Source organism: Apteryx mantelli, chromosome 28 (assembly GCF_036417845.1).
Source record: "Apteryx mantelli isolate bAptMan1 chromosome 28, bAptMan1.hap1, whole genome shotgun sequence".
Taxonomy (NCBI): domain Eukaryota; kingdom Metazoa; phylum Chordata; class Aves; order Apterygiformes; family Apterygidae; genus Apteryx; species Apteryx mantelli.
The window spans coordinates 4012761-4037648 of NC_090005.1; the positions used below are offsets into that span (position 1 = coordinate 4012761).

At 42.4% G+C, this 24888-nt stretch overlaps 2 protein-coding genes across 2 annotated transcripts in view; both read right to left on the reverse strand.

The window, feature by feature from the left end:
* The window catches only part of MAP3K3 (mitogen-activated protein kinase kinase kinase 3), a 44566-nt gene extending 43871 nt beyond the window's left edge, over window positions 1-695 (reverse strand). The window contains 1 exon segment of the mRNA XM_067312183.1: window positions 619-695. Coding sequence (XP_067168284.1) covers window positions 619-622 — 4 coding nt within the window. The 5' untranslated portion in view covers window positions 623-695.
* A 7142-nt stretch (window positions 696-7837) lies between these two features.
* DCAF7 (DDB1 and CUL4 associated factor 7) lies at window positions 7838-24614 on the reverse strand. Its single transcript, XM_067311939.1, has 7 exons — window positions 24401-24614; window positions 18390-18548; window positions 17830-17941; window positions 16664-16782; window positions 15842-16051; window positions 15098-15215; window positions 7838-14513 (listed from the first exon to the last, which is right to left on the reverse strand). The coding sequence occupies exons 1-7, from the start codon at window positions 24536-24538 to the stop codon at window positions 14341-14343; spliced, it is 1029 nt and encodes a 342-aa protein (XP_067168040.1). The 5' UTR covers window positions 24539-24614; the 3' UTR covers window positions 7838-14340.
* Between the last annotated feature and the right edge of the window lie 274 nt (window positions 24615-24888).

Here is a 24888-nt window from a genome sequence, read left to right on the forward strand (position 1 = left end):
CATTAAAGTTGCAGCCCCCAAAGCAATGCAACACTGCGCTATAGATAACAGTAGTATCCCCTTGCCAACGCACAAGCATAAATAAATCCCGTTTTGCAGAAAGGAAATACTTGTCCTAGTCCACGAAGACCCTTCTTTAGGCTAAAAAAGGAACCGGGTTACACAACCCCCTCCCCCCCGTAAGCAGTTCTTCATACAGGCCGCATCATGTGAAAACCTGCAATCGTTCAAATCCAGTGAATTCCGACAGCAGTTTATCACCCTGGAAAAGGAGCCGCGCTTGTTTTCAAGCGTCACCGTCGGGGCCGAGCAGGGCGAGGAGACGCCAGCGGCGGCTGCGGGCGGCAAACGCCGCTCCGACACCACCCCGGGTCGCGACCGACGCCACGGGGCGGCTTTTCACGGCCTCGCCACGCCGGCGGCGGCCCGTGGCGGGGGAAGGCGCCGAGCCCCGCGCCGCCGCACCTGCCGCCGCCGTTTTAGTTTAGAAAACCGACCCCCCCCCCCACCCCGGGGCAGCGGAGCCGCGGCGGCGGCCGGGCCCGCACGACCGAGCGGGAGGCGCGGGGCGGCCCCGCTGCCCCCTTCCCAACCCCCCCCCCCGACCCCCGCTCTTACCCATGGCGGCGGGGCCGGGCCCGCGCCCGCGGGGCGGCGGCGCGCTGAGGTGCGGGGCTGTCACCGCCGCGGCTCCATGGCGGCCGGGCCGAGGGGGAGGGCTCACGGCCGCCGCCACATTCCCAGGCCCGCGCCGCCGCCGTCTCCTTCCGGCGGGCGCCGCTCCGGCCGCCCCCGCGGCGGCGGGGAGGGGGTGGGAGGGGGGGGGCAGGGGCGGTCCCGGTCGCTCCCCGCCGCCGCCGCCGCCACAGGGCGCCCGGGCCGCGAGCAAAACAAACCGCTCGGCGGCCGCCGCGCACCCGCCGCCGCCTGCCTGCCAATCACAGGGGCCGACCCGCCGCCGCCCGCCAATCCCGGCCGCCGAGCCACCCACCCGACGGCGCCGCCCGCCAATCGGCGCGCCGCCAGCCGCGGCGCCCGCCCCGCCCGCCGCGGCGCCGGCTGCCAATCAGGGGGGGCCCCGCTCGGCTCCGCTCTGCGGGCTGGCCCCGCCCCCTCCCGGAGTGGCCAGCCCAGGTCCCGCCCTCCGCCGCCTGCCAATCAGCGTGACGGGCGGCGCAGAAGCCCCGCCCCCGGATGCTGGCCGGGTTCTAGAGCAGGGCGCGCGGCCGGGTTCTAGAGCCGGCTGGGGCCGCTGCGACAGCGTTGCACCATTTCCCCTCCTGCCAGGAGCCGGGCTAAGGCCAGTCACCCACCCCGCAAGGGGCCCCTCTCCCCCTGCCCCCACAGCTGCCTGTTGCTCTGGAAAAAGCCAAATCCAGGTCACCTGCTCACCTTAAGCCACTATTTTGGGTGGATAGTGAAGTTGCCCATAGGAAGGAAGGTGACTCTTGCCCATTGACCTTGCTAGATTGGTATTATTGGGGGTAGAGCTTAGCAAAGAGGTTTTTTTAAAAAAAAACTTTTAAAGTATATATTTTTTTTAATTCAAGAAAAAAAAAGCTCAAAAAATTCCAGAATAAAAAAAGGCTGAAAGGGGAATTTTTTTTTGCTTTCTAGAGAAAAGTGTTAGACAACTACCCAGGGCAACATACCAGACATGGTTATTCATAGGGACAGATGCTACCTGCTAGAAGTTGGCCTAGTAAAAGATCCAATTACCATGAACAAACCTTGACTTTGTCCTCTGGTCATCACAGGTACCCCACAGGTTGCCTGCAGACTGCAGCAAGTGAAAAATGTAAGAGTCACAGAATAAATAGTTCTTCCATTTTAAGCCTTCAAAACCACTATTTCAGCTTCTCCACAATTATTACATTAAGTGCTGCAATCGTATACTATATCTGTTAAAAATTACCCAATGTGAGGGTAAAGCTCTCTGGTTTTAATTTGAAGGAGTGAACTCTAACCTGGTGTATTTGAAGTTCAGCATTTCCTCCCCTTTCATTAGGGGTTGATCTTGATGAGAAAGTGTTTGTGGTGTTAGGAGTGGAACTGCTGACCTGCTACATTCACTCACTTGCTGATGTAAGACACCTGATTACAATCTCCTGCAGTTTTAGCATTTCTGTCTGCCAGGCTGTCCTGGACACACAAACCATAAACAAAATATATTCTTGCTAAATAGCTCTCCAATGACTTTACAGTTAACATTAATATAAATGACTTTGGGGAGGGAAACCAAAACGCAGTATAGCAGACCCATAGCTCTCCTCCCCCTCAAAACCCCCAGCTTTCCTCTCTTCCATTGCTCCCTACAAAGCACAGCTCTCTATTAGACTTACTGATTCGCTCAGGCTTCTTGCTTCTGATACGCTGAAATAATTTCTTCCTACTCCAAGAATGACTTAGGGGGAAGAAAAAAAAAAAAAATCTCATAACTGACAGAAGCCCATTGGTTTTAACAGGGTTTTCACAGATTTTAAAGGCAAAGAGGGACTACTATGATCATCTAATCTAACCCTGTTGTTAAACAAAGGCCATTGAATTTTACCCAGTAATTCCCACCTCCAACTCCATAAGCTGTGTTCAAATCAAAGCACATCTGTTAAAATGACATCCAGGCTTGACTAAAAGTCATCACTGCTGGAGAGCCCGCAGTGTCCCTTTCTGTGCTCTGCAGCAGCTAATCACAAACACGCACATAGCACCCTCATTGCAGTTTGCTCTTTCCCAGCTTCCGCTTCCATTCCACCTGCCGGGTGGCAGTGTTTTTAGACTCTCTTCTGCAAATTAAGAACTATCTTATTTCAAGAAATCTCCTGCATAAGTAGTGGTGGGCCAGAATTTAGTCGTTTCTCAGCCTGCTCCTCTCCTGCAATGAAAGAGATTGAGTACTTACGGCTATCCTTGCCAACATGCAGATCATTCTTAAAGGTCTTCCGAATTCTCCATGCTTTTCAAGCTGCAAAGTGTTGCACTAATGTCAGCAGACTAAATGGATGTAGAAAATTAAAGAGCAGTGACAGTGATGCTGCAACACTAACAAGTTAAGCGTAATTTGGGGGTCTGGCTGAAGTTAGAAAAAGATTTCTAGTTTTCCCATCTAGAATTAGTCATGTCCAGCTTATAGCCACTTGTTTTCATGTCAGGATTATCCTTTAACTTAAATAATCCTTTCCATTCCCTGGTGTTTTCTCGCTAATACATCAAGATGATAATCATATCGCCTTTCAGGCTTCATTTGTAACAGACAAATAAGCCACACTCTCTTTTTATAATACCAGCTTTGTATTTGTAGTATCTTCCCGAAAGCCTTTTTTGTCCCTGTTCCCATTTGAATTCATTTCTCCTGTATGACAGGATCACTATTCCCCTTAAACTGACTTTTCTACATGCTTTTTTCCACAGCCTCAATGTGGCTCATTTATCCTTTATCAACTAGTAAATCCACCTTCCTTTCCTCAGTCGCTTCCAAGTAATAAGCCCTTAGCATCCTTTGCAAATTTCTTCTCGCCCCTAAATTCACCCGTTTTGCACTTTCTATTGCTACATTTCACCTCACCTCTATTTCTCACTCTTCAAAGTCATCAAATGTCTAAGATATTCTAGTTCTCTTGTATTATGAAGCCTCCCACTTTTGTTCAAATTTAATTATCGCACTCGTTTTTTGTGCCAAGATCATTATTGAAAGGTTTAAATGAGATTACTCATGGGACCAGGACTTGAGAAATTCAGTATTAATTCCCCACGGCACCAGCTCTGATGTCAAAACACTTTATTGCCACCTCACCCTTAGGTATTTTTTGTCTGTCTTCCAGTTCTTACATGTCATCACAGAAAATTCTTAGTTGAAGTCCTGTTAAATGAATCCTACTGCATCTCCTTTGTGTAGAGAGTTGGTTTACTTAAAAAGATATCAGACTAGCTAGTCGCAATCTATGAGAGTGAACCAGGAATTCCTGGCAGATGGTAGGTGGCAGCCATCCTGGTAAAACTTGTTCTTTTTAGTGCCAAATACCCAGAAAGTTTGGATTTCACTGAAGGGTTTTTTTGTTTTGTTTTTAAAGAACTGGGAAATAGAATTATTTGTCCTTAACACTTTTTCACTTCACCCACCTATCAAGCCTGATGTCCAAACCAGCAATTTTTATCTGCTGATTTGTAGTTGTATTCTCATCTTACAGATGTGATCACAGCACAGTCTGTACACAATTATCATTAGACCTTTTTTTTGAACCATATCAGACTTTCTCCCCCTTTTATATCTTTTTTCTAGACAAGCTGGTACCCCCTTCCTGATCTGGACTTAAAGTCACAGTCTCTACTTTGAAAGTTTAGCAGGTACCCTCTTTTTTAAACTGTGAGAAAAAGTGAATAATCATTTTTTTCATCTTTACTATCTACTTAATATTATGCTAATTTTGAGCACAAGAATCAGGCTATTCATTTTACCATAACATGGTACAAACTGATATTCTGTGGTTTTCCACATAGGTTGCCCACATCCTTTAAAAGCTACTGCTTTCCAGAACAGAAGCTTCATTTCTGTGAATAGCAGCTACAAAACATACTTAATTCTTCAACCTAAAGTTATTTAGCTTGCTTGAGGCTTTCTATGCAAAACCATCAGTAGACGCACTCATCTAGATTCTTCAGGAACTATTATGTTTATAAATAAATGGACTAATTGATCTCACTATAAGGAACTTTATAAAGGCCTAATTGTTTAATGCCATCACATAGCATGAAGTAAGAAAAGGAAACACTACCCCTATCCTAGGGATTCAAGAGCGCTGCATGGAAAACCAGCAACTTGTCAAAAGTTACACAGGAAGTTGGAGCAGACCTTTGGGATTTAACTCCTGGCATCTGTTCCCAATCTCTTAATCACTATGCCATCTTCTTTTTTTCTATTTTGGTAGTATTTCCATTTTCTCAGGCATACCTGTTTGCCTCAAGAGCCTCTTCTCCTTGCTATCAGATATACTATTTCTTCTTTCCTTCCTGTTTCCCTTCTTGTTTAGGGACATGCATCCTTCCTGGGGAGCCTAGCAGTCACCAGGCTGAGCCTTGTCCCTTGACAGGACTTCCTTACGCTCCACAGCCAGACACACTGAACAGGAGCAGTGAGAAGAAAATAATTTTGGGAGGAGGTGGAGCAAACAATCCCCACGAATCTTCAGAGGAGACATGAAAGTGCACTGCACCCTCTTCTGCAGCTCTGAGAACAGTAATCTCACCGAGTCCAGGCAGCTCTGGTTCTGCTAACACTTTCTTGTGGTGTTATCAACTCTGATAATCTGAATGTAGAGTTAACGGAAAACCAGCAGAACCAACATACTAATCCAAATTCAGGACAGCGTGGCAGAATACGTGCTGTCCAAACCTTACTTCACCTCCAGGAGAATACATCAGCCATGTGAAAAATCCCTCTTAGAGGCTGCCTGGAGCAGCTGAGGACCTGTCCTATCCTGCTGGTCAGACCTGCTCAGTGCTACTGAAGTCAGCACTCCAGTAGAGGGGGCTCTGAAGCTGTCTGGTTAAAGAGTTGGAGATAGTCTCCCACTTGCGGGCAAAACTAAAGAGAAGGAAGAAGAGGAGGAAGGATGTTAAAAATTATTTGTTTTTAGGTCATTACTTGCTTCTGAGCTGGCAATCTGCACTGTTTACAAAGCAGCACTAAAAATAGGACAAGACTAAATGCTTGTTACCATCACAGCCACAAAAATCATGTCAGAGAACACTTTCTCTACACCTATGTGTAGTATATTGTATTATTGTGGAAAACTTCTATTTTCAAGCCACATATTGATCAGTGATTAGTTATGTTCTTTTCACTTACAGGTAGTATCAGAGCAGAAGCAACTTTCCCATGCTCACAGAGCGAGCAAGCAAGTAAACCATGCCAGAAGTCAGTTGTTTCTCTATATTAGGAAGGGCAGAGATCCTCTCATTCCATCTTCTATCCAAAAGCCTCTACAGGGCTTTCTTTATACCACTCGCTTTACTGCGCTGACAGCCAGTCTGGTTTTTATACCAGCTCCTGACTTTTTGAACTAGTATCTCTGATTTGCAAAAGTTGTTGCTGCCTTTCTCCTAGGACTTAATTAAGGCCCAAACTGGTGGCTTCCAGGTGTATTTTATAGGTTTCCAGTCCTTATCACTGAAGGGACAGAATGCCTATAGAAACAGCCCCACTTCCTGTCCAGTCGACACATTTCAACATCCTGCTGGTCCTAATAAGAGAAAAGATGGCAAATCAATGGCCATAACAGCAACAGGGTTGGTATCTCAGTAGATGCTGAGGAGGACAGGTTTAGTTCCCTCAGCTGGCTTGCTGACCACTGCTCTAAGAAGAGCCACTAACATGGTTTTTGTTATGTTGCCCATAATCCTGTACTGGGCAAGTCCGGGGGAGTTTACAACTCCGTTACACTGAACGAAAAGGACAGACTTATGTTAGATTTTAAGCAAGAGTTAATCAAGGAACAGTGATCTGGCTTTAGAATGGATGTTACTTTTCTTTAGGGAAGTAACTAAAGCAGAAAAGATCAAGTTTTCTTGGTTGCAAGTTACCAAAAAGATGACAGGTAGTGCTTAGCCTTCTTTTAATATTTGCAGCTTGAGATTGTAAGTGTCACTTAAGATTTCTGTATAAGCTCATTTCAAGTAGATGCGAGTTTGATTCTATTTGAAGACATTGTTATTTACCTCTAGACTGAAGAAAACACATTCTCTAAATGTTTCTCAATATTGCAACCATTTACTGGGAAGATTTTGCATATACAAATTTAATTTCTTGCCTTCCTCCAGAGTGGAAGCTGAGAAAGTTTCTTTGGAGAATTCTGAAGTACAGATCCTGGGAAAACAATTGAGAAGGATGTAAATACTTTTCTAGGGTAAGAGACAAACAGTTTTAGAAGGAAAGGATCTTTTCCAAATACAGATTACTAGAACAAAGTCCTTATATAGCTGAAAAAGAGTGCAGCATCTTTACAGCAAATCTTTCCATTGTGGTCATGAAGATTAATAAGCTCTTATTTCAAAGCCAGTACCCAAAGAACTAGAAAGGAATCCAAAACTATATTATGTGTCAGACAACAGTTGAAAGAACTAATCTAAATACTTACTGAAGTCATCGGCCCTGCTCACCAAGTTCTAAGGCAGAACCAAGCTTCCAAGTTCAGCCTCCCTATTCCCCTCTAGGTCCCAGTTCCAGCAACCACACCAGGGACTGAGCCTGTAAAGAAAACATCCTTTAACAGAGGTCACCCACACAAGGGAGAGACTCAGAAGCTAAATGACTGCCTAATTGCTTTGTCTGCAGTTTGCCTGTATTCAAATGCCTTAGAGACCAATTATTTGTATTAAAAAAAAAAAAAGTCCCCTATTTCCCTCACCTTAAAAGTCAAAAGCCTGCAAGCGGATAATTACCATTTGTTGTGCAAGGAAGAAGTACTATGCAAAGATGACAGAAAACATAAGAGCAAACAACACTAGCGTACAGGTCATATGTAGCAGGTTTGTTTTAAGAAAGTAAGTGTGGGTGTACTTTAACATTAACCATTCCGTTCAAGTTCTTTCATGACTATGTTCCTAATAATGCTATTACTCAGAGTAACTTGTAACTTATAGGAACTAGAATGATCGAGTTTGTTGGGGAATCAGTGAGATGAGCAATCCAATACACCTCACCAGTTTTGCAGAGGCGAGACAAGCCAAGCCAATCACCTTCCTTTTACAGCAATAAACTTGCCACAGGACACATGAAACCTATTTTAAGTAGTTCCCTGCTAACTCACCAGTACATTTTAACTCACCACACAGTGAACTGCAGTCAATCTACAAATGTTCCATTTTTATTACAAAGTATGAAAGGCAGAAAATACTGTACCTAATACACAGGAGGCTGAAACTTAGAAAGAAGGTTAAAAAATCTGAATAAAACTACATAGTAAGCAGGAAATAGCATAAAAGGATGCAACATTCCACTTTCAAGCGATTCCAGAAAATTGCCTTAAAATTTACAGTTTCAACAGTATGGTTCCATGACTCAAGTGTTAAAATCCATTGTAACAAAACCTTTTGTATATTCTCCATAAAAATAAAGGAATATAGGGACACTGCAGTTATCCATGTCAACAACATATACGTCGGTTGAATAGCAGGATATTAGGATTCCTCTAGGACAGTATAGTAGTAAAGTTGCAAGTATGGAAGGTGGAGAAAATAAAAAGGACAGAAGTAAAACTACTATTGCTTTAACATATTTTAGTGAGAACAAGAAGTCAGGAATTTCATATGGATGTTTGTACAATCATGCTACAAAGATTACACCTTCAGGAAGTTACCACAACGGGACTGTGAATGGGAACAGCAGAAGGGAAAACACACATAAAAGTAAACACCTACTTGACTACTGATAACAAAAATGCTTCGGTGCAACAGATTTAAATTACATTTTACACTGCTAGCAACCCAAGTTTAGAAAAAAAAGTTCCTTTTAAATAGTAGATATCATAATTCATATTCACCAGGTTATCAAAAAAGCATCGCGTTGCTTCACAGCTGTACTATTGGCTCTTTCATTCACTAGTTCTTGCATTTCTGCCTTTGTGCAGATTTGACAGACCGATCCCCATCTCTCACAGAAGAGACTTGAGATTTGCATGTTCTACAAATAGGAAAGCAAATTCTATGAGATGCTGACTCGTGGGTATGAATGAGAGCTGGAAAACAGGCTTACAGCTAGTCATGGCTGCAATATTTTTCAGGAAATAAGCTGATTATTTCTTTTGTTAGATTTTCTGAAAAGGAATAAACTTTAAGGAAGCCAGACGGAATTTTCTCTGATGAGTACGGAAATCCTAGCTTGATGCTAAGTACCAGTGGCTTCGCAAACAGTTATTTTCTGAAGTTAGACAGAAGCGAGCAAGTCTCACAAGTGCCTTTGCGTCTAGTCTGCCATGACTTGCTAAATGAGCATTCAGTGACTGGTGTCCACTTGCATTTTTTAACTACTGCTTTTCAGTGCTGGTGAAAGTTGCTCATCTAAGAATCTGGAGATCTCTTCCTAAAGGAGGAGTCAAGGGTATGCTAAACTCCTCTCAATATCCTTGACAAGGAAACATTTCCGACTTCTCTAGAGGGGAAAAGCAGGGGGAAAAAATATATATATATAGCTGCATCTCTAAGCAAGTATGGGAAAGTGCTCTTTAAGTGCCACATACAAGTAATTCCCTGGATTCTCTGCAAAGACTGAGAAAACTGGGGACACGTTTGACAGGACCTTGCCCATTCCAGAACAGATTTTGGACACCTCATTTTAATGTCTGCTGGACAATAAATTCAGGTCTGGTCTGGAATACTGTCTGATGGTAGAAAGCAGTAAATACGTATCAGAGAGAACTTGTGTGTTAATTGATAGGATTAACATGATTTGGATTTGAGGTGATAGGACCTTTTTGCTGATAAGCAATAGGAAGACTAAACCCTTCAGTATTTTGATGGGCCTGTTACTGTGCAATCTGTTGAGCCAATAGCTTACCCTTGCTGCCATTTATCCTTTCAGGACATACTGAAATGAGTTAAAACACCGCTAACAAAGGGAACCGACAAGTTCAAGAATTTAAGTTGTGTGAATTTACAGATAGCAGCAAACCATTTTTCTATCACAAAAATAAGCTATCTGAAGAATCCACCTATCTTTATACAACCAACCTGCCATTAATGCCATCATTTTCAAGAGGTGGAAAAGATGATTCCCAAACTCTGTCAAGTTCCTAAGCAAAGCAAAGGGACTCTATCTGGGTGACAAGCAGCACTATATTGGCCTTGCAGCTTGCACTATTGACTGGCCTTGCAAGACTATCATTTGCAGAATATAGAGCTTCAGTCTGTAACATTAACAGTGTTGTCAAATGCTCACGTTTCTGGTGTTCACTAGAAACAGATGAGGGTCCACGAAATACCGACAGTCATAGCCAGTTTAGGATTTCAGTAACTGCTGTATTTAACACTTTATACAAAACACAGACAAATGCCTACTGTAAAAAGACTGAGGAAGAGATGACTCTCTTCCTAGCCTTACCAAAAATACACTTGTTAAAGTGCTATCTGTAAGAGAACAAAACAGACACACTCAGCTTTCTTAATTTACACTTAAAGCAAGTACAAGAGCATCTGTGAATTTCAATATATCAGACTTTTCCCCTCACCTAGTCTCCAGTAGGCAATGATCTACAGTTGAGACTGATGTGCCTTTCTCATTGTGACACCAGGCAAAAATAGATCTTTTTACTATTATCCAGAACATTCAGGAGACTAATTACAGCTAAGTTTTGAAAGGATCATTAATTTTGACTTATGAGAGGCAATGCCTCCCCCTTTAAGTACATTTCAAGGTTCCATAAGGAACAACCTGTATTATCAGTCTTTCATTCTGTTCTCTGAAACCACTGTGTTTCCCTTCTAAATAGATTGTCAAAGCACTCAAATTCTTGCCTATTAAATCCCTGCACACAGAAGTACAAGTCCAGTAGATGCAACCTACCATATGCCATTTCATTTAGACATTTACAGAGTTAACATACTAACACACTAATTCAACATTCAACTTCTTTTTCCCTGTAGCTTTTCACTTCAATAATGAACTTTGCATGACCAGGATCTTCTGGTTGAGAGCCAACATGCTAGCAACAGGTTGTCCATGTAACAGTTGGAATCTAGCAAAAGCTTGGTTTAAACAGAACAAAACAACCAAACAATAGCTTAGTATCTGGAATTAATCAACTGGAAAAGTGATACAGAATTAGCAAAGTCTGAGGAAATGTCATTTCTGTCCCAGAATCAAAGTCTTGTTTGCTTTAACAATATCATGTTATTTTCTACCTTGCTAACCTCACTGAGGCTCAGACCTTTCCCTTAATGCTACTTTATGCTCAAGGGATATGAGGAGTTTGAAAGCAATTGCTCTACAACATCTAGCAAGCACAGAAGTTTTCAGTAGCAAGTGCTGAAGCAGTTGTTTCCACAAGCTTCATGAAAAAAATTCTTATGTCTGCTTTACACCCAGCATAGTTAATTTAATATTAAGCTGGTGAAATACAATCAACTATTTCTTCTGATTCATAGGCTGCAGTGACAAATCTCAAGGTTTTATTTTTTCTTGCAGATGAACTCGAACCAGCAAGTAGACAGTTTGTTCACTGCCACTGTGTCAGAAGGTGTTGGCAAAAGGGCACCGAAGTCTCTCGCTCTCCACCTATATGGAAGTGCCATTTGCACTACAGAACATCTCACCCATGAGGATTTTCATGAGTTTTCAGTTATTAACCTTCCAACTGACTTCTTTGAAAAGAAGCTATTTTAAGTAGCATTTCCCTGTTCCAAAACAGCCTCTAGTAATTTCAAATGAAATTTCATATGAAGAATGACAACAGACTATGCCCAAAGCAACATGTTATTGATCCAAAAGGTAGCCCAACTGGCTAAATAAACAAGATATGGGCTTTATTTAGAATCCACTGGAGCCTTCAAAATTCCTTCACTTGCCTTTGAAAAGCTTGGAATCAGATCCCAATCCCACAAGTGAACTTCAAGCAGTTTTGTGGGTGGAGGGACTCACACTGAATCCTCTTCAGGTTCACAACAGAACCATTTTCTAACAGTAGCAAAAGCTACCTGGTTATTCAGACTATTAGCTCCTTTATATTAAGATGATGAAGAGAAAGAGCATGTATAACAGATTGCATTCCTGTAAGAATGGACTGTATTTGCCATTAGGTATAGACTATGGAGTCTTGTAGTGACTCAACTTCCAACTAAATTAGCTTATGTCTTTTTTAAAGCACAGCTCTACAATTGCTAAAAACATGGTTTTGGCTAAGCAGCAGAAGCAATCATCTTTTAACTCATCTTTTACCACCTGTAAGAGAATGAGTCTTCAAAACATAGAGGGGACTACTGAAAGTACTAGTGTTTCAGGTAGTTCCCATCATTCCCCAATCCACAGCAAGTTAAATGAAAAGGTTTTGTCTAGTAACAACTAGGTCTGCACTCCAAGTCAGAAAGTTAAAAATCCTCTTAGTAACACAGCACATTAATGTACTGTTTAATTACAAACAGTAGGCATACAAGCCTGCATACATATTTTTATGTGACTAAAGCTGTGCCTGCAATTAGATGCTGCTGCTAAAAAAAGCCTAATTTTCACTTCTTAATTCTGCGCAAGCATTTTCCAATTTAAGATGAAGTGCTATTGTGAAGAATGGTAACCTAATTGTTTGGCTAACGCTGTTTGGATATATAGATCAAATCTGTCTGCGGAACATGCCACTCTCAGCACTGCAGCTAGTAAGAAAAACTGACCTTAACATAAAGTCACATTCTCTGTCAGAAATTCCACAACTAAACACAGAATGTCACTGACAGTGCATGAGCTTGAACTGTACTGTAGTCTCTCTTGGCTCGCTGATATTAAACAGGGCAACATAACAGAGCTATCACTAACCAATTCCAATCAAACTCACAAAGTGGTGCTTTTCTGAGCCGTAAGTTGAGAAGTAACCTGGAGAAGAATCATTGTTTTCAATATGTCCAGAATAACAAAACTTTTTTTTTTTCCAGGTTCTGTTCTGTATTTGACAGTGGTCTCAGTGTCAGCTTCACTGTTTCACAGCAATCGCTTTTCCCAACTTGCCTTCCCTGCATAAACTGAACAAAAGGCAAGTTTGTCATGGTCCTACTATTTATAAGGCTGCCTCTAGTTGTAGGTGGATACTCACTAGATTGAAAGACAACTTTGATAGTTTCTGACATTTACATCAAAATTCAGCTGGTGTACCTCACAGTCCAGCTATGGTTGTCATGTCTTTATTGGGAGAGTACCGTGGAGCATTAACCTGAACAGCTATGTCACATTAAGACTTTCTTAAAGATTTCTAGCTTGCCTAATCCACTCCGCTTTGATTGCAAAGCGATTCTGTTTTGAATAGCGGATTGCTCTACAGTAACAAAAGCCCCTGGGTTTCATCCCAAGAGACAATGACTAGCACCAGACCATAGCCTTGATGGCACAGTTTCTTTCAATTTAAACCCACCTTTGTGCATTACATTAGGGAATCATTTCTTTTAGAGAAACAGATTTCATTTGGATAGTTGACCAGCTTTTCCAACACATTTCACTCATTCAACAAGATCTGACAGTACAAAGCAAATACACTTAGGAAGAAGATTGCTTTGTGCGCCTTTCAAGAACTCCCAGGAATACAAACCAAATGTAAAGAAGCGCCAAAATACGAGTTCACCACAAAATCTTGCTCAGGTTATTTGCCAATCAAGCAAGGTACAAAGTGTGAAACCATTTTATTTTGGTTCAGACAGTAAGTCTTCTAAGGGGAAATCATTTGATTGGAAATGTCAATCCAAAGTCCATTACAAATCACTTTTTTTCCAGAAGTCATTTACCTCACGGATAGCTCAAGTCATGCAAGTATCTTCTTTCTGAAACCTATTACCACTCTGTTACCTAACACAACTTCAGGAGAGACACAGTAAATTCAGTTATAATTTAAAAACAAGGTCTACCATCGTAACAACTGCCTACAGCATCAGAAAAGTCTAAAGAAATTGTGCAACAAGTACTTGTACTTCACAGCACCAGGTGATTCTGCCCAGGTAACCAGGTGTAGAGAGCCAAGGCAACAGTTAATTCTGGCAGGCCTTTACTGCCAGGGAGCCTACAGTGTTACTGTGATTTCTATCTACGAATAGATCCTGCTTTGGGCATATGGAAGTGGATCACATATCAAAAGTAAGAATTAGGGAGAAAAGCCTTACTCAATAGAAAGTTAGCCCAATATATAAAAAACATACAAATGTTTAAACAGTTTAGAGGCAGAAACAACAGGAACAATAAAGATTCCTGCCAAGGTGGCTGTTAACAACAGTGTCTTTTCCCCACCTTGTTTTGCACTTATATCTATTAAACTAGCTCAATGTGCTGCCTCAGCTGGCTGACAAACACACGGACATATGCAGCAACTTAAAGCCTGCAAGCTTATTAACACAGTCAACAAACAAATATACAGAACTTTTTAACTGAGGAAAAAAAAAAAAAAATTAAAACCAGAACCCAGAAGGTCCAAGAGGCTCAGCATGTCTCTGCATTTTAGAGTCTTGGAGAGACAGGAGACACCTGCCATTAATTCTTGTAACAGTTTCTTGGAACAGTAGATGCAAAGCAACAACAGATACTGGCCACTTGACTTGTGTTGTTCTTACTTTAGAGGGGAGGGGAAATTATACAGCCCTGCCTCAATTTGGCATGAAGCAGTAATGTTACACTCTCAAAATCTCCAGGCAGTTGTTGTAGCAGATAGCTATCCAGTCTGGCTGAGTCGATGCCCACTGTACATTGTTGATTTCTCCCTCTGCTGTATAGGCCAAGATAGGGTCCTCAATGGCACGAGGCATTTGCTGGATATCCCAGATGAGAGCCTGATGGTCATCCGCTGCAAATGGACAGGAACATCGGAAATAGAATAAAGGTATTACGAGATCTCCATATGTGACTACTAAAAGGGGTATATTCTGAGAAGCCGGATAGTAAACGGTTGTTGCATTCCAGTGAGAACTCGAGCCAGAGATACAATGATGCAACTCTGCTCCAACACAATTAACCTGCACACATCATTACACACTATCCAGCCCAGAGTTAAAAAACAATCAGTGGAACTCACATCTGTTGAAAACATTTAAGAATTAGATTGGAAAACATTAAGCAGCATTAAAATCAAATAGCATTACCCAAGGGAGAAACTGTGAGGAACTAGTGAGACCAATGTCCAAAATGTGTAAGCCCTAGTATGTGTCTGAATTTTCATAAAAATTTTAGGAAAAAAAGGTGACCAATAAAATGAGCATCTAAAAATGAAAAGGGCTTCTAATTTGCAGGTGTTCTTTAGCAAAAGGCAGGAAGTAAAAACAGCATGAACATTTGGAGATAGAGAGGACTTTGCAAATGTAATGGAAGTCTCCCAGACTTTCACAGACACAGAAGGCTAGAGATGCATCAAGAATCTCTTTCCATGCCTACCTGCTGTACAAATATGGCAGGAAGAATGAGGTGCCCAAGCAATTCCATTTACACACGCTCTGTGGTTGTTTAACCTGGCAACAGGAGTGCAGGGAACTCTAACATCTAGAATCACAACCTTCAGGGGAAAAAAAAACACCAAACAAACAAAAACAAAAACACACAGAAGTTAATAGCTTGATTTTTCTTTTTTTAAGTTTTTCTTCAGAAAACAAAACATTTTGCCCTTATATAAATACAGCCCTTTCCTAAAGGATGCCTTTGGCAAGCAAACACTGTTCTCAAAGAGCTGGTCAGTGTCTTGAAAGGAGTCAGACTTCACAGGCAAGGCCTTGAGAGTTATACAACAGGCCAAATGAATCATACTTCCCTGGAGCAGCACAGGTGACAAGCTAAGATACACTGCCTTGTGCACTGAAGTGAGACAGAGCCAGGTGACTAAAATACTTGCACTTAAGATTTCATGTAAGGACTATCAACTGGCTCACAGCCCTCTCAAAAAAACACCTGAAATATGTAGGAGCTGTACAGATCTGCAAATTTTTAATGCCCCCCAAGTTATCCCTTTATCTCCTACTTAATCAGTGTAATAAGAGCGGGTCCTTGTCATACTCCACTTCAGGCACGACACAGGATTCCCCTGCCCCAGCCCACCCCCTTCCTTCAAAGGGCTGAGTACTAATGAGCAAGCCACCTGCAAAATCACAACCACCAGCACCCACAGAAGAAAAGCTAGTGCCTTACCTCCATGCCATCCATGGCCATTGTAGCGAGATAGTTGGGATCCTGCTTATTCCAGCAGAGACGCAGCAGTGGATGGTGTTGTGGGTCCTCATAAATTATGGTGCTGTGTTCCAGGTGACGGAGATCGAACATCCTCACAGAGCCATCTGCACCAACTGAAGCGAACATATCTCTCCCACCACCTGCACGGCTAAATGCTATGTCATACACCTGCTCAATATTAGGACAGAGAGAAACAAAGCCTTAGGTTTAATGAGCAGTAAAACTGATTTTCCATATGAATAGCAGATCTATTAGTGCTATTTTATGTCAGATACTTGACTTTCCTAGCAAGCTTTTAGTTACTACAATTACCTTGGCGGGGGGGAGAAAGGGAACAGATCACTAAAGGGTTATGCTGTAGGATCATTCACTGAAACTGAACATTAAGATTTCCCAGACTCAGATTTTTATTTTAATTGCTGAAAAGTAGCACTATATTAAAATAAAACAATCCTGTAAGTTGTTTATTGCCTTTGATATACAGTTAATTTCAATTCCAGTTTGACATTGTATCTCATTTTTCTAAAATATTCTGGAACATAATCTGATAAAAGGAGTATATTCTCAAGTCTGGATTCTATAATGAGTAAACAGAGTAATTTTGATTGCCAACACTATGGTTTTAATTCGGTCCTCAAAACTATACATCTTAATTTTAGAAGGATAACCTTCTTTGGTTTTATTTATTTATTTAAAAGAAAAAGGGGAAAAACAGCAAAGCTCTGTTCCTTTTCTACTGCTTTAAAATATGCAACGTAAACAACCACAAAAATTCATCACCTCTTTGTCATGTGCAATAAGTTGTGTCTTAACATGGCCAGAGACCAGATTTACTCTTCCCAGAACCTGTCCTGTTTCCAGACCCCAAATAGTGCAGGTTGTGTCAATACTAGAGGTACCTAAAACAAAAACATTTGTTAGCAATATTATTCTCACAGATCAGATAATCACTTACTGGATTAATCTAATATCCTCTGACACCTACAGATCAAAATAGCTACAACAACAGCATACAATTAAGATCAAGAATGTCAAACAGCCAACAGCCTTCCAACGCATTTAAAGCGACCCAAACCTTTTAGCTGCAGAAATAGTCTTCCTCATACAAATAAGTGTAAGTAGCTCATGTCTACTTCAATCCATAGGTAAGCCTGATGCAACTGCAAGATATGAATTTTCCCATCCTGAGAGTCTGATGTACATGTCAAAACCAAACTATGCTATTATATATAAAATATGCTAAATATGCTATTGCAACATTATAATTGTTTCTGCAGACTCAAGGTGGGGGCTAGAAGCAAAGCTCTTAAAAGCTGAGATGCAACACAAAAAAAAAGCATCTTCACAATTATTTACTACTTGATTTATTATCACTGTTAATCTCTGGACAAATTCCCCTGACTCCAGCTGCGCTCTTGGGAAACAAGCCTCTGCTGGATCAATCATCTCGGGTTCGCAATTTGTCCCACAGGCTATAATTAAATGTGAAGAATTCAGCCCCCTCCTCCAACTGAATTAAGGGCTCTTGGCTTTATTCTTGCTGCTGAAATGGCTTCCCAAAAGAACAAGCTTGTTAGGAAGCTTTCTATCCACTCCACTTAGTATTACAACAGGCATCAGCGCACCAGTCCTAAAAACTAAGGCTCCCTATCCACAAATAAGGAACAACAGAGGCAGCAGAGGAACACCAGTTTGTGTGACCCATTCTATGGCGGGGAGGGCACCTTTCAATACAGAAGAAAGCCTCCATGAGCTGTTCAATTGATTTTATTTTATTTTTTAAGTCTAGGACAATGGCAGTTCCTCTGATGTACAGGCTTGGCCACTCATTAGTAATCAGACTATTGATTGCAATGACAGCAGCCAGTCACAGCTGGAACTTCACTAGACTAAATCTGGAAGCATGTCTTTTCCATGCTGAGTATTTAGCACTGTGTCATTCTCACCTAGAAGGTAAGGATCCACTTCATTCCAATCAAACGATGTCAATGGAGCACAGAAATCAGAGTTCTTGTTATTGTTCAGCAAACACTCCAGCCGGGTCTCTGTTTCACCCACCTTTAGAAAAAGTGAAACATCTGACTTAAATAGCAACATCAGGGAGCTTGTTCCACTTGCACTTTCAAAACATAAGGTGTTAATCCTGGGTTTCTTTCCTCTCAGCTTTACATCCTAAAGCTCTGGAAAATAAATCACCACCTCTCTCTTCAATAAGGTGATTAAAACAGCATCTCTTCCATGTTGTATCGCATTATAACAACCACCTTCCTAAATATGCTTCTCCTATAGCTCTTAATAAATAGTCACATTATTATTGCAGTTAAGAAAACAAATTATCAGCTGCTCTGCCTTGGTTTTATGTTTTCTCCTCCACACTGTAGCGGACACAAGATGCCTTGGATGGAAGACAATTCACTTCAAAAGACCCGGCCTCAAGTGAAAATGAGATCAACATGCAACACAATTAAGATCATAGATCATCTTTTTCAAGGGAGAATTTACTTACTCTCCACACACGCAGATAGTCACCACTGGTTGCCAACAGGTCTGGATATACTCCCTTGGTGTCTGGGATCCACATAAGCTTTGTGGTAGGATAGGGGTGATCAAAGGTGTTCCTACAAATGAACTCTGAGCTCTCTTCATCCAAACCAACAAGCTGCACCTGTAAGAAGCCGTATTTAAAATAAAGCATTTTATCAAAATAATCTTTTATAACTACAGCATCAGAACAGAGTATATCCCAGGAGGACACCTTTTGTAACCTTAAGGACAATTAAAATGGACCAACATGTCAACAAAATGAGAAAATTTAAAGCTTTGCTTACATACATGTGAGAACCCAAGTTAGGCTGCAAGTGCAGCCCCAGCTAGGAAGCAAAGTGAAGTATACATAATCACCACGCTGTTTTACTTTGAAGAGATGATCCTAGAAGGAGCAAAATCCTGTCCTAAAGGATTAAGGACACCCTTCTCTTTCCCACATTGCAAAGCCTAGTTTAAAATGACAATCTTAACTACACAAAGGTTATTTCAGCTCGTCTTTAACTGAACTGATGCTGACAATGTTGTCTTCAGAGAGCAGGACGAGCTATGGCTTGCATGCCAATCACAACTAAAGCCCATACCTTGGAGTATTTAGCCATAACCCTACGGATTGTGACAGATCATATCAGCTAGCTATCAAGCCGTTTTCAGCATCACATTAACTAACGTGTTCTGTCACAACTGCACAAAATTAAAATTCAGATTAATCACATCCCAGAGTCAGAAAGTAAAATAGAATTCAAATGTCAAAAAAAAAAGAAAAAAGAAAAAAAAGTGGGGGGAGCTGAAATATTTACATAATTATTTGACTGCTTTGTGTGAAAAGACCAACAAAGCAGTTCTGCTGAAAGATTCTAGGTAACCGAGTTCCAAATCAGGTATTTGCACAGTAATACGGCAAGGGGAAGGGCTAACTTGCTGAGCTGCAAGAGTAATGCAAGACAGCAGACGAGAAGCTATCTCCACATAGCTTGGTCATGACAACACCTGAAGTAATGCTTGAAGTCCCAGACATTATGTTATTAGAAAAATATTGACATGTCAGAAAGCATTCAGAGAACAATATGGTGCTGGGAGGATATGTTGACCCTCGCAGTGACTAGAAGACCTAAACAGGATGAAAGCCCCACTGCGTTAAATGCTGTTCAAACACAATCAGTGTGGGGACAATTCACTGCAATTACTTCATAAGCTGCTCACAGTAGGAACTTCCTAATACTTTCCACACACAGCAGCTTCCTCCTGGAAACAGTAGCTTAATGAACTTTTTATTCCAAGATGCTTATCTTTACACTTTCTTTGTATTCCTAAATATTCCAACACAAGCAATTTGTTTAATAAAATACACATTTAAACTAGACCAGAAATCTACCATACGGTTTCTGCACACAAAAAAACCCAACAAATCTTTCAGTGAACATTTAAGAATCCATTTAGAGATGCTCCTTAACAAATGCAAACTTTGCATCCTGGCAAAATGAGAAGATCCATCCTTTTCACCCCATAACACCCTAAAATGCATACTTAAAATGTACTTCTAAGGCAGACAAATTTACAGTGCTTATAACTATCTTTATACAGATATTCCTCATTATACTTTGCACTCTTAATAGGTATCAACCAAGAATCTCCTGGTCTTTTGAAGTGATTGACAAATACCTTTCTAACTCCTTTAGGGATCAGAAATACTGAGCAGGTTTTATAAAGGAAGCAAATTGTCCTTGGTCATAGAAAATCTTGTGGCAAGGTCAGGATCAAAAGACAAATGACCTCTAATCATTTCTTCTCCTCCACTTATGCTGTTTTCAGCTTGACAAGAACGTATTAAACCTTTACAAAGCAATCAACATATCCATATCCAGAAGCAAATCTCAAACAGCAAAGGACCTGCTTTTGTTGGTGACAATTTACATACTCTTGTACTGCATATTCGTGTTTACCCCCTGCTCAGTATCCTACAAATTAACAAAGACATACTCACTTAGGAGCTGAAGAAAAAGCAGTGACTGTGTAGCAATCCAATACCTTTGTGATCTCGGACATTTTTAGGTACAGGCCAGGTTAGAGAACAAAAACTGTACTAGTGACACTAGAAGATCTCCTGGCAACTGCTGAAGATCAGGTGCCTGACACTGACTGTCAGACCTGGCAACAGCCTGGGATAATTTGGAGCAGGAGGCATTAGTCTGCCCAGAGATAGGAGCAAAAGCAGAATATACTGCTTGAGAAGCTCTGTTCCTTCCTAGCTTAGCATATGCAAAGGTACAACCACTCTTCTCCTCTTTGGACTTCTTTGCACGTGGTGATTACAGAATCCCTCTATTCATCCTCTTGAGCAGGCTGAATACGAGCAGATGGAATTATTTTCAGTATGTCGACATCAAAACTTTGCCCCTCCCTCCTGCAAGCGAGGCAAGATTTGCTGCCATCAACTATCTCGGGAAGGATTGTCTAAAGCCAGATTAAGACTGAGGGGATGCTAGCAGACCAGAAAAACAATCAGAAGTCAGAATACAATTTGAACAGTTCTGCATCCACCTGTAAGTCTTTCAGATGGGAAAATGAGGACCAGGATGTTTAATCTCCATTAGTTTTGCAATTATGCTATGACAGTAGCCAGGAATGCTTCACAATTACTTGTTTCTCCCATACATCAAGATATGCTGCAATCGGATGTGGATCTTCCTATCATAATCCAAGCCTTTACCAACTGAAGACTTAATTACCACAGTACGTCTGAGTAAAGAAATGCCTTTAATCAACATTCCTTAACTTCTGAAAAATTACATCCCTCTTCAACATAATCTAAAAGAAGCAGATGCAGAATTAAATGATGCAGATTTGGTAACAGCTTACTTTTTTCTTGCATAGTTTGAAGAGCAGTCACAGTACTTTTTTTGTTTTAAATTATATCCCTGGAATCTAATTAGTAACTACTAAGAATGAGATTTCACAATTATTTTAGTGTCATGAACAATCAAAAAGATCTCACTGCATCAATTAACCTTAAACCCGTGACCAATTTTTTTCTGTAAGGCGTAGAGCTGCAAAGAAAATTAGCCTCTGGTAAAACAGCAAATGTGAATGCTCTCCGAGTTGAGGCACTGTTCAGGAGAAGGTGGCAATCTGGGAAGTGCGTGGCCATAACATGTCAGTCTGTTCAAATAATGTGAGTTACCAGTGCACAGCACCACCTTCTACTGTTTTCTAAGCTGGACTTATGTATCTGCAAGGCAAAACTTCCCTAGATCAGACTTTCCTGAAGTTTTCCACAGATGATTGCTGATCCGTGAAGCCACAGTCAGGAGCCTGCAGAACAGCGTTAGTAGCAAGACCTATTAACACCTCAGTTCCATCCAATTATGCTGAAGCTCCATGAGAAATTCTGAAAGCTGACAGTAGTCTGCGAATCCAAGAAGTTCAGGGAACACTACCCTAAATATTTTTAGTTCTTCTAACTGGAGCAAAGTCATCTCTCTTCTCATGCCAGTGATTTGATCAGCAAAGGTGTATGAGCTGAAACAAAGCTCCCTTGGGGATCACACAGTTCTTGGCAACTAGCTTTCTGGTATACTACACAGCTCATTAGTGGTGGTGGTGGGGGTGCTGACAGCAGTCAGGAGAGCCTGGGAATTGGGGATTGCAATAAATCAGGGTTTGGCAGTCAATATATTTCAATTCCCCACAAAACAGAGGCATAAATAGCCATTTTATATTGGTAACCCATAGGTACCTCAAGCTCTGGTAATTATTACAGGAATAGAAACTTATAGAGACAAACAAGACAAGAATCTGCCCTCTCTCATTCACTATACTACCCCACAGCAGGCACTTCTGCTGCAGCGAACACTTGGTGCACTAGACCTTTTTAAAAACTCCTCCCCACCACCCTTTTTAATAAAACAGAAGATTAATAAGGAATTGGTATTTTTACCTGTTTGGTTATATTTTTTGAAAGCTAGAATTGCTATTCCAGGCTGATGTTTTAACGACTTGCACAAACAGACAGAAGCTGAAGTTGAAAGAGTTTGCAGCTAGCATATCCCTGACATGACCATACAGTATCTGTCCAGAAGTTCAAAATCCAGAGTACAAAGCCATTTCCTTCCTAAATATTTCAATAACCTCCACAGAATTCAGAGGAATGTTGAGAGTCACAGTAAGTCACCAAGAACCAGCACAGCTGAAAAACTACTCCCAAGCAAGCTCCTTCTGGTCTGCAAAGTAAAGGAGACAATAATAATACTCTAAGCAATAATAACACTTGCATTTACCTAAGACAGCTCTCTCTGTTAATGACCCTATTTGGAAGACTCTACTGAAAGCACTTCGCAACTGAAAAAAAAAAAAAAAAAAAGAAAAAAAAAAGAAATACACTCTCTGTAGCATCAGAGATACAGCAAAATGTCTCAGCAAAGTGAAGGTCATATTACACTAGATTTATTGTACAGGCTTAATTTTTAACCATGCATCATCTTTGTTTCTACAGCAGCAGCATCCAGACGGGCATCTCATTCTCATACAATTACTTTCCAGTTCTTGATACCATGTAGATCTCATAGCACACAGCACTTACAGGGACTGAAGTCAACAGGATAATAGTTATTCCTGAAGCACAGAGGTCAAAAGAATCCAAGGGAAACGTTTACAGACAGCAGTAATTTACACAGTCCTGCACAATTTCCGTCTGCAACAACTCTGAGCGTAAAGGGCAGAAAAGGGACTGGTTGACTCCACTGCTTTTCACTTGAAGTCTGAACTGAAAAGCAGACCCAGTCCTGTCTTAATCTAGGACAGCCCTAGGGAATGGTCCAAACTTAGGGAGTTAAAGGTCACATAAATCACCCTTCTGCACTATAAAGCTTCACTTTGTTACCTGTCAGCAGACAGCACAGAACTATACCTGCTTATTAATGAACTCCACCACTCCTAAACAAAATACTGCTTGCGTTTGTTACTTTAGGTTCTCAGAGTACACACTACACAAGGCATTTTAAAGTTAGTCTTTAAACAAATGGAAAGTTTTCAAGTCCAGCGACCTCCCTTTCCCCAAAACCACAACAGCACTCGCACACGCATAAGGAGACAACTCATGTTCAGCCAGCAATTGGGCTACGACACAAAGCACTCAGTACAAGTATCCTGACTTGGAGTACTGCAAGGACAGTAAGTTAACTCCTGCAAGAGATGCCACCCCAGCCCTGCGGTCACTCATCTCATTACATTTTGCATAAAGCTCAATTCCCAAAACCAACTTTCTGATATTGCTTTCTGCAATCCCCATTAAACAGCTTGACAAGGCTACAAAACACATGTGCTATGTACAAAGTGGTATTTGCAAACTCTTCAGTTTCATGCAAGTTTTAGTATGTTCTATAGCTACATCTATTTCTTTATTGCTTCTCCAATTGTATGCATTCATCATTTCAGTTTAGTGCACTGAAGTCTGTTCAGAAAGGACTGGGCAAGTGTTTGAAAAGGTGATGACATAGCTTGTATTACCAGTGTAAGGTCCCCTGCTTACACCTGGCAGGGAAATACTGAAGATATAATCTCATGCCTCAGGACACCCTTGCCCCCAGGGAAGGGACAAGGAACCGAAGGATCAGCAAAAACAATTTTTGTATTAAAAGAAAAAAAGAAAGTTACTGCACACAAGTGCTCCACAGCACTAAACCACAACGAGCACGGCACAACGCTTCTAACAAAGCCTTATGCAGCTCGCACAAGCACAAACTTGAGCCCTGCCATAAAACTTTGCAGCACGTTGAGGAAAGGCCGCGTAAGCGGTACCTAGGAGCTCCTCCTCGCTGAGGAGCAGCGGGCAGCATCCCCGCATCGCTCTCGTCGGCCCCTGCCGCTCCGCCCGGGGTGGCCTGAGCGGGGCCCGGCGGGGCCGTGCCCGGGGGCCCCGCTGCCCCGGGGAGGGGGACCGGCCCCTGCCCCTGCCCCTGCCCCGGCGCTGCCCACCTTGTTGTTATACTCCTCCACGAAGCTGCCCAGCGCCAGGCGGAACCGCTTGTCCGGCCGGACGCTCCAGTTCATGGCGTACACGGTCCAGGGCGCCTCATATTTGTAGATCTCCTTCCGCTTCCCGTGCAGCGACATGGCAAGGCAGCGGCAGCAGCGGCGGCGGCGGCCGCGGGCACCGGGCGGGCGGAGGAGGGCCGGGCTGGGGGCCCGGGCTGGGCCGCGGCGCCGAGGGGGCGCGGGGCCCGCCGGAGGGCAGCGGGGCCGCGGGGCGGCGGCCGCGCGCGCGGCCCGGGCCGGGCGAGGCGGCGGCGGCGAGCGGGGCGAGGCGGCAGCACGGCGCCGCGCCCCCGGGTCCGGCTCCAAACCTCGGCGACGGCGAGAGCAGCGCGGAGGCCGTTCGGGATTCAGCCCCTCACACAACGGGAGCGGAAGCCACGCGGGGAGCCCCGCCCCTTGCGCGCGGGTTGGCTGAGTGGCCTGTCACT